Raw genomic sequence first — 10,258 nt, forward strand, 5'->3', positions numbered from 1 at the left:
TCACAACATGCCGACTCACGTGCCACGGAGATCCATCACACGTGCGATCATGATCACGATGATTCTCAAACTCCGCCACAAACATGTTCTCCCCCGCCGGTCGGAAGGATAAACCCTTAGGGTTTCCCCACGTCGGCCTCAAAGCGCTCGCAATGGTTTGGATATGAAAAACCTTACGATGCAGCACCTTGCCAACAATAGCCCACTTCGGTTGTCCCCCTTCACCAAGATCGTCCACCATCAATGGGGTAGCTTCCTCCTCCGTGAGATCTAACTTTTCCATGGCCTCCTCCATCCTTGCTCTCGCCGCACGAGGGGACTCCTGCCCCCTGGTGCTTCCACTAGGATCCGCCGACGAAGCCATCACCGAACCCAAGAGGTTCGCCCCGTCGACGGTGGTCGACGAGCGGTAGGTTCCACCAAAACCCTAATCGCCGCCTCACAGGCTCCAAGTTTTTTTGGGGCCTTTTTGCATCTTGATAAAAACCGACTCCTCCCCTTCTAATAAGCCGCACCCTAGGTATAATACAAAAACGCGAACTTAACGCAATGGCTAGCGTTGCCGTGGTGCAACACTATAGATCTCTACGCGAGCAAATCCTCTCGCATCTCTTAAGGCGAAAAATAGTCATTGCGAGAAATTTCAGCATCAAACTTGAGATGGTCTCTCATTGGGCCGAAAGCTACATACACGGGGTTTTCACGCCGGGCCGTGGCCTGGAATCGATGAAAGAAGCTACCCGAATTCCCGGCCCAGCTCACGCGGCACCGAGGAGAGCCACTGGCTGAGTGGGCACGTCCTCTGCTTAAACGGCCTCTTCATATTCGCGAACCCTATCTATCTGGAGGCTACCTAATCCCCTCCCCGGCACTCCCCGCCTGACAACCACGGCCATGGCGTGCGCCATCTCCGCCTCCACCGTGTCCACGGCCGCCGCGCTCGTCGCGTCCCCGAAGACATCCGGGGCGCCGCAGTGCCTGTCGTTTCCCCGCGCTTTCGGAGGCGCTGCAGCCAGGCCCGCCCGCCTCGCCGCCGCCGGCTCGAGGACGGCCAGGGCCCGTAGCTTCGTCGCCCGCGCCGCAGCCGAGGTTCGTTGCGCCTTGATTCGGTATTTGTTTTTTGCCGTGGTACGTGCCGCCAGTTGAATTGTCATGCGTGTATGCGTCTCTGTGTCCGCAGTACGACCTGCCGCTGGTGGGGAACAAAGCGCCGGACTTCGCGGCGGAGGCCGTGTTCGACCAGGAGTTCATCAACGTAAGCCCGTAACCAACTGCATTGTGCACGCGCGTCCGTTTACCAATTTCCTTGCGCGAGCAAAACTGTGCTCGGCCCGGATGATAATTCAGATTTCGCTGCACGATTCGTTAACGCTGCAGCTGTATGTTTGGTCGGTGATGTGATGTTCTTGATGGTGTGCTTTTGTTGTAACTACACACAGGTCAAGCTATCTGATTACATTGGGAAGAAGTATGTGATTCTTTTCTTCTACCCTCTGGACTTCACCTTCGTCTGCCCAACTGGTGCGTTAACCATCTTGTGCTCCGTGAAGGAAACTATTCATTTCTGTCTGTCAATTCTAAAATGCTTACATGCAAATTTTGCAGAGATTACGGCTTTCAGCGACAGACATGAGGAGTTCGAGAAGATAAACACTGAAATTCTTGGTGTTTCGGTTGACAGTGTGGTATGTTACTTTCCATACATGTGGGCACATAGCTGCTCTCTTGAAACTATTCGTCTAGCTCTGACATGCATTAAGTGCCTTATCTGGAAATTAACTGTAAAGTGTTCGTCTGTTTGTGTCAATGAATACCAATGTTCAGGATATCGGTAACTCGTCGGTTGAGTGCCGAGTAGGGATAAATAGGCAAATTTTCCAGTTAATCGGCTATTCAGTGACCCACACTATCAACTGAAACACCAAGTTTGGATTGTGTCAATGAATGCGTGTTCCTTCTTCATGTCAAAATTGAGTCTGGGCACATTTGGAGCATAAGAGTTTAACATTGCAGTGGCACAATGCTGGAGCTTTGTTACATCTTTTGGATGGACAAATGCAATGTAAATTATGCCGTGTGCATATCGGAGGGTAAAAAAAAATGATCTGTATTAATCAGATAAATGGATCTAGATTTTTATTCCATGTGCTAAATATGCTCACTAACACCATTGAGGATGAATGTAGGGCTATTGAGGGTGAACATAAGAGTTAACATTGCAGTGACACAATGCTGGAGCTTTTTTTATATCTTTTGGATGAACATATGCAATGTAAATTATGCGCGTGTGAATAGGAGAGTAAAAACTGATCTGTATTAATCAGATAAATGGATATAGATATTTGTATTCCACATGCTAAATATGCCCACTAACTCCATTGAGGATGAATGTAGGGCTATTGAGGATGAACATAGGAGTTAACATTGCAGTGGCACAATGCTGGAGCTTTGTTATATCTTTTGTATGAACATATGCAATGTAAATTACAATGTTCAGGATATCGGTAACTTGTAGCTGCTCGGTCGGGTGAGGAGTAGGGATTAGTCAGCAAATCAGCCTATTAACTGAATTTATGGTAACCCATTTATTAATAATGGCCATATCTATATATCTTAGCCACATATAGCAATAATGCAGCAACAACAGCAATAAAGGAGAGGCAATAAGCAGCAGCATATAGCATATAGCACAAACTGCTTGTGAATGGGACAACAACCTGGAGCAGGAAGAAGATGCGGGCTCAGGGAGGGGGAGGCGAGCTCATCTGCCGTGCTGCTGGTGCTGGTCTCGGCAAGTGAGGGAGGTGACGGCGAGCTCAAGCAGGAGGAAGAGGCTCTGGCGGATGGCAGCGGCTGCTGCTCCTAGCCTCCTCCAACGAGGGCACTACGGGAGGGGAGGGGAGAGTGAGAAGGGAGGGAACGGGCTGACCTAAAACACCCTGTTTTGGGGCAAAGGAGGGAATGGGCCGAAATTTTGGAGCCCAAATTTCTCTGCCCCTCTATTCAGTTAATCGACCCAGTGAGATAAATCAGCCTTACAGCCGATTAATCGGCCTGATAGCCAATTAATCCGCTGGACCAGTTAATGCCATGGATAATGTGTTATTGCATCCGTGACGTACGGATTCAGGATTAACTGTCTGATTACCTTAAATATCGGTCAATATTTTTAACTGTGTTAAATTATACCCAGAAAACTAGTGACTGGTGCGCAGGCAGTATTGCTACCCTGTCCTTTTCGTTTTAATCTGGTTTTGCATTAAGCATATCATTTTATAACCTTACAGTTATTAGTTACTGTAATTATACTATGAAGCAGTGTTCAGGAAAGCGTTTTAAGCGACGCTTAAGCGCTGAACGATGGCAAAGCGCTTCGCTTTTGCCCTAAGCGGTGGATTAAGCGTTTTTAAAAATTTTGGCCAGAATTTGACTGTTTTTGAACTACTTTTGCTTGTCTGCTTGCACAATAATGGCAATATGCCATCTATCTTATTATTAGGCTCTGTTTGGGAACTACTCCCTCCGTTCCTAAATATAAGTCTTTTTAGGGATTTCACTAGGAGACTACATACGGAGCAAAATGAGTGAATCCACGCTCTAATATATGTCTATATACATCCATATGTAATCCCCTAGTGGAACCTCTAAAAAGACTTATATTTCGGAACGGAGGGAATATTTCCTTCATATGTTGGCAAAATTATGGCCACATGATCTCTATTAGGCTATGACTATTGGAACCGAACTGCATTTTAGTTTTTATTTTGCTTGCCATGTGAACCTGATGTGTATTCGCTATGGTGTGAACTGTATTTTAGATGCTATTCAATTACACATGTGCCATGTTTCCTGTATATTATTAAAAAATCTGTCAAATTCTAGCCAATTTCAAAAAACGCTGCGCTTAAGCGCCCATTGCTCTAAGCTGTGGCCTTCCGCTTCGCTTACGCTTTCTGATTTTTTGAACATCGCTGTGAAGTGATAAGTAACTGCGACATATATTTGATCGATGTCACCTATTAACTTGACAGTTGAAATGCTTTCTGCTTGCAGTTTTCCCATCTTGCATGGGTGCAGACAGAGAGGAAGTCTGGTGGACTTGGTGATCTGAAATATCCGCTGGTTTCTGACGTCACCAAATCGATCTCAAAGTCTTTTGGTGTATTGATCCCTGATCAGGTATTACTTACATTTGTTTTTTGACCATCTGCTTGTTTCATATGGCCTGCTCATTCTCCTGGATATTTTGCTTCTATTATGCCTTTCCTTGTTTGTTGTGAAGTTTTATGAGGGTCTCAATGTTATTTTTACCAGGGAATTGCTCTGAGAGGATTATTCATCATTGACAAGGAGGGTGTGATTCAACACTCCACTATTAACAACCTTGGTATTGGCCGTAGTGTGGATGAGACCTTGAGAACCCTTCAGGTAGAATAACAAGAGAACAAACATCTTACTTAGCGTGCATTTTCATTATATTTCTTTAATTTTGATATAGTACCGGACACTGTTAGGATTTGTGCAATTTCTGTTTTTTAAACTATTATTTAATTTTGATCTAGTGTTTAACACAACAGAGCATGTACCTGTTAGCTATTAATGGAAACTGTAATATTTAAGAAAAAAGGAGATACAAGTTTGTATAACTGGATTAACATTTTTCTTCATTGACAGGCTCTGCAATACGTCCAAGAAAACCCAGACGAGGTCTGCCCGGCAGGATGGAAACCTGGGGAAAAGTCGATGAAGCCTGACCCTAAGGGCAGCAAGGAGTACTTCGCTGCTATCTAGACGGGACCTTTGCACTCAGCTGTGGAGTTTTGTCATGGCCGTTTCTCGGTTACATGTGTTTTTGTGACCCGAGTTGTAGTTATCATGCGTACAATTGACTCTGTAATTTCTACAATAAGGGTTTGTCTGTGTGTGGATTTTCCCTGCTTCAATTTGGAAAGAACAATACAAGATTGGAAATAAAATCTTCTTATATCGGCCATTGACTTTATTTAGAATTGATCATGGTCTGTTACAAATTTGATGCTGCGAAGCTAATTCGAGTAGTAAAATTGAAATGTTACTGTTAGTACTCTTAGCGGTGGACATGCTCATTGCTTTCTGTCAGCTCCTTAGCCCAGCCCAGCAAGCCTAATGGGGAGGTGCTAAATTTGGCCCAAATGACTTGCTGTAACTGTAAGTATCATGCTCTTCTATCTGTTTCCATAGCAAAGCTAAATGCTGACGAATCTTATTGTTTCTCTTGCGTGTAGAATACATCCATGAGGATGGCTGGCTTTTACTTTCCGATTAAGCTCGTCCTTATATGCATCTGCCTGTTGTTTGTGGGGGCCTCGGGCAAAAAGAAGTAAAATGAACAAAATGGAGCTCCAAAAGCAAAAAGTGGCTGGCTAGAAACGGTTGCTGTCGCTAAATTTATGCAGATCCAAAACCATCTAATTCTTTTAAGGTACTCTCTTCACCAACTTTTCATGTATAACAGCCTATAAAGCAAGCTGAATAATGCATATCGTGTTCTTGTCTCAGAGTAAATCAGGTACTAATAGTGTAACAGAGCCTCTCGGGAGGGAAAAAGGAGCATGCCTGGTGCTATCTACTTCCTCCGTTCCTAAATATAAGTCTTTCACTACAAACTACATATAAATGCATATACACATATTTTAAAGTGTAGATTCACTAATTTTGCTTCATATGTACTCCCTTCGTTCCTAAATATAAGTTTTTAAAGAGTTTTCATTAGTGAACTACATACGGATGTATATAGACATACTTTAGAGTATAGATTCATTCATTTTGTTCCGTATGTAGACTCATAATGAAATATCTTAAAAGACTTATATTTAGGAACGGAGGGAGTAGTAGGTAGTGAAATATCTTAAAAGACATATATTTAGGAACAGAGGGAGTATCAACCATCTTCTTCTTATATATATATATATCTTACTTATAATTGCCCTGGCAGAAGCACAGGTGTCCTTTCTCCATTACCTTGTAGATGCAGCATAGTGGCTCTGCCGCAGCTTCTGCTCCCATTAGCAGCGCAGCAGAGGTATTAAAATGCGGAAGCTTTCCTGCAGATAATGCCACTGATGCACTTTTTTAGCATCCACTCTAGCTCCACTTTAAAAAGCTGCCTGCAGCAACAACAGTGCTTAGTGCTTGTTTAATCCCTGGGCACACCAAACTGCCCCTTTGCCATGAAAGATCTAAACAGCAGCCTAAGCTAACCGCTGCTGCTGCTTCCATTAAGTAGAGCTGCTAGCTAGACAGGCTAGAGAAAGAGAGAAAGAAAGAAAAAGAAAAGAAAAGATCAAAAGAAGGGCAATGCAGTGATTAGGGTTTCTTTTCTGCTTTCGTCTTTGTGTTTTCTTTCACAGTTGTATTTTGCTCTCCTTCTCGATCTCTGCTCGAGTCGTTTCTCAAACTGCGTATATACTTTTTTCCCTTGAAGCGCTCCTTTTGGGGCGAATGGCTTTGTGATGATTAGGGCTTGGCCCTTTTGCTTCCCTTTTGGGTCATATGTGACCAAAGATTTCTTTGACTGTGACCAGCAGCTCAGATTAGTTTGAACACATCATACTGTGCACACACCACACTACTACTGCTACATGGCAATGCCAGAATCCTAGAAAGAAGCTGATAGCTCGCTCTCCTCAGCTAGGAGCTTAGGAGTTAGGAGAAGTTATAACTATCATTAAGTAGGTTTGTCTGGTACTCCCTCAATATAAGAGCATTTAGATCACTACTAATATAAGAGTATTTAGATCACTAAAGTAAAGTAGTGATCTAAACGCTCTTATATTAGTTTACAGAGTGAGTACACGCGGTTATGAATAATAGGAACTCACAAGCGCATTGCAGCGGTGAAACTTAGATGGGATGGTGATTGATGAATGAATGATAGGATTTCTCTTGGGCAGGCGGCGTGAGCGGGAAGTCATGCATTTTCTGATCCTTTTGTTATGGACGGCTGATTACTCGACCCCTTTTCGCTCTTCGTATCCCCATAAAGAACATTGTTCGCGCACGACTTTTGATGCAAATGCACACAGTAATGACCAGTCAATGATGCTGTTAACCTGGCTTTGTTACATGCTTTGGCTTTTCCCTGACAGTTAATTCTGCTCCTAGTGGTGTTGCTGCAGAACCTAGCACTAAGTGTACGTACTACCATTGCAAACCACTTGAACACTCCTCCTTCTAGGAGTTCTCCGTGGCTACTAAGGCCCTGTTTGGTTTCAAATAAGTCACCAACTTATAAGTTAAAAAGTGTAAAAAGTGACTTATTTTGCCGAACAGACTCAACTTATAAGTCACCCTAACTTATAAGTCATAAGTTGTTCAATCCCAACTTAAAACTTATAAGTCATCCACTTTTGCATGGAAAGGTGACTTATAAGTCAGATGACAACCAAACAGACGTGACTTATAAGTCAGATGACAATCAAACAGGCGTGACTTATAAGTCACCTGACTTATTGAAACCAAACAGGGCCTAACTGTTTTTTTTTGAACTTGTCGTGGCTAATAAACTGTTTGTGCTTTTAAGACGTTTGCAACTCAAACATCACTAAGAGCAAGTACAATAGTATAGCCAGCTGCTGGCTATAAGCCGTTGTCATGTCATCTATAGCCCATCTTATAGCCAACATGTACAATAGTTCATTGCAAGGATGTACTACTTTTTTTATTATATGACCCATCTTTCATACTCACAAAATGCCTAGAAGCACGTGCTAGAGCTGACTCTTAGCTAAGAGCCCGCTTACCTTCTCTCTCCTCTTCTCTTTCCTCTAACTAAACAAAAATATATTAGTTTATTCCTTATAGCCAGCTGACTCAGCTCTATTGTACTTGCTACAATAGAGCTAGCTCTAGCACGTGTTTCTAGTCATTTTATGAGTATGAAAGATGAACCATATAATAAAGAAGTAATACACTTTTGCAATAAACTATTGTACATGTTGACTATAAGGTGAGCTATAGATGACATGACAATAGCTTATACCCAGCAGCTGACTATACTATTATACTTGCTCTTAGTGATCTGAGCCTGATCTGGCTATACCCAGCAGCTTGCGACACCAGGAATACATGCATGCTGTTATTATTAGGTCATCGTTAGATCTCTCAGATGAAACATAGCATGCATACATATTCCCTGCACTGTAGTAGCTAGCTAGCCTATAACGGGGGGGGGGGGGGGGGGGGGCACATTTCGATCAGCACTGAAACCAGAGAACTACTAATCTGAGCCTGATCAACGAGCTCGTCAATCCCTCCCTGATGCGTCTAGGTCTAGCAACGCAGCCTGCTTTCAAGGGAGGGAGCAGGAATGCCGAAAAGCCCCAGCTTTGCTGAACACCATGTGGCTGTTTTATGCGCCACTTTTTCGAGTCGTGTTTTATGTGCTACTACTGGCCTGGCCTACTGCTGCTACTGGTAATTTTTGCCATGCATATACTCGCTCCTACACACACATACACACATCGATCATATGGGCTCAGCGTAGAGGGGGAGTCGGAGTGCATGCGCTTTATTCCTTATACTTTGAGTCTGGGGAGAAAGAGGCCGTACACAGTTCCCGATTCTTTTAGGGCACAGAGATCTCTCCCGGAAAAAGAAAACCAATTTGAACCGGCCGGGCCCTCTCAAAAGATGAGAGGTCACTGCAGGCAGGCCACATCCGATCGATCGTATCGATCACATAAAGCATCACATGTTGTATCGTCATCATTGCTGCATCGATCAGACACATTCCCTCTTCTTAATGCAATCAACTGTATCGCTATACGACCGGGGAGTATACATCAAATAAAGGTGTATGGACACCTTACCAGCACTGTACATTCTTTTTGTGTATTTTGTTTTGGTAGGAAGTGGATAGGAAAGAAGAATGGCGTCACAGGAGAGGCGTCCGAAGCTGCTATGGATGGTCATTGGTCATTTGGGTTGTGGTCATTGGTCATTTGGGTTGTCCTTATAGCACGGCTTGTCTTCGTTGATATGTACCAGTAGAAAAAATGTCTTTTGTTTCGGTTCATAAGAACTTTCTGTCCCGATTTTGGAACCGGGACAAAAAGGTCATTACTAATGCCCTTTGCCTTTAGTCCTGGTTCTTACACGAACCGGGACAGATGAGCCTCCACGTAGCCGCTGCGACCAGGCCAGACAGGGGGGCCTTTAGTCCCGGTTGATGACACCAATCGGGATCAAAAGACATCCACGCGTCAGCACCTGACTGGAGCTGAGGTTTTTTTAAAGGGACTGGTTTAGGGGTTAATTTAGGTTGTTATTAGCTAGCTAATAGAGAAAACTGTCCTCTCTTATATATCTCCGTGCTTGGTCATCCGTCGTGCTTTGTCGAACATATTTATAAAATGTAGACACGAGTTACATGCACATATATGCATCTTTTTTACACTATATCATTTCATATCATTTTCGTCGAATGGCAATAGTATTCTAATCGATCATCTAACAACTCATCATCAACTTAGTCATATTCCAAGTTATCATATGATACACATAAAATAAAACAGAGAAACATCATAATATATATATATAGTCATCATATGCATCATGCATCCTAATTAATCGATCATGTCAAGTAATAATATAAACTAGAATAACTTGTCTCTCATAAGACATAGTCCTCGCTCTTAGATATAATGTCATAAAACAGAATAAGACCTATGACTCCATGATGAATCACAGAGATCCAACGGTCTCCAGCTGGTGGCTTGCAAACCTTCTTTATTTCTCTCCATGCTTCAATTTGGAGTCTTTTTGATCTTGATTTGAAGTTAATCAAGTATGGAGCATAGAACTCAGCCCTCAGCGGGCTTCTAATTCTCATTTGACCTTCTGGGTCCATTAACGGAGGCACTACATCATGTGGCAGTTGCTGTTGAAGAACATAATAATAACCTAGTTAGCAATGTAATCAACACCATTTATGCAATAGTGGAGCGTACTTAATTAGGAAACTCTTACCAAGACATTTCGACGAATGTCATCTGGACTCAATCTATGCACTAGTGGCATGTAAACTGAATAATTTTGGCCAATTCCAAAATGATACGGGAAGGTATCCCTAGAAGCCAGAACACCAGCAACAAGAAAGTGGAGAAGATCATCCTTCTCCTCCCAAGTTAGATGTGATCCATACGTGTAGTGTGTCGTGTCAATTAATTTTCGTAATTCAGTCGAAGCAACGAAATAAGCTGTAAATTATAATTTAACA

General features: G+C 43.1%; 1 protein-coding gene across 1 annotated transcript; it reads left to right on the forward strand.

Annotated features, from left to right (window-relative positions):
• The first annotated feature begins 813 nt into the window (after window positions 1–813).
• On the forward strand, window positions 814–4,993 carry LOC123426692 (2-Cys peroxiredoxin BAS1, chloroplastic). The gene is made up of 7 exons (XM_045110560.1): window positions 814–1,089; window positions 1,181–1,255; window positions 1,440–1,521; window positions 1,606–1,685; window positions 4,054–4,179; window positions 4,315–4,428; window positions 4,675–4,993. Exons 1-7 carry the CDS (start codon window positions 895–897, stop codon window positions 4,789–4,791), a joined length of 789 nt encoding a protein of 262 aa, XP_044966495.1. The 5' UTR covers window positions 814–894; the 3' UTR covers window positions 4,792–4,993.
• Window positions 4,994–10,258: the final 5,265 nt, after the last annotated feature.

This window comes from Hordeum vulgare, chromosome 2H, assembly GCF_904849725.1.
Source record: "Hordeum vulgare subsp. vulgare chromosome 2H, MorexV3_pseudomolecules_assembly, whole genome shotgun sequence".
Lineage (NCBI taxonomy): Eukaryota > Viridiplantae > Streptophyta > Magnoliopsida > Poales > Poaceae > Hordeum > Hordeum vulgare.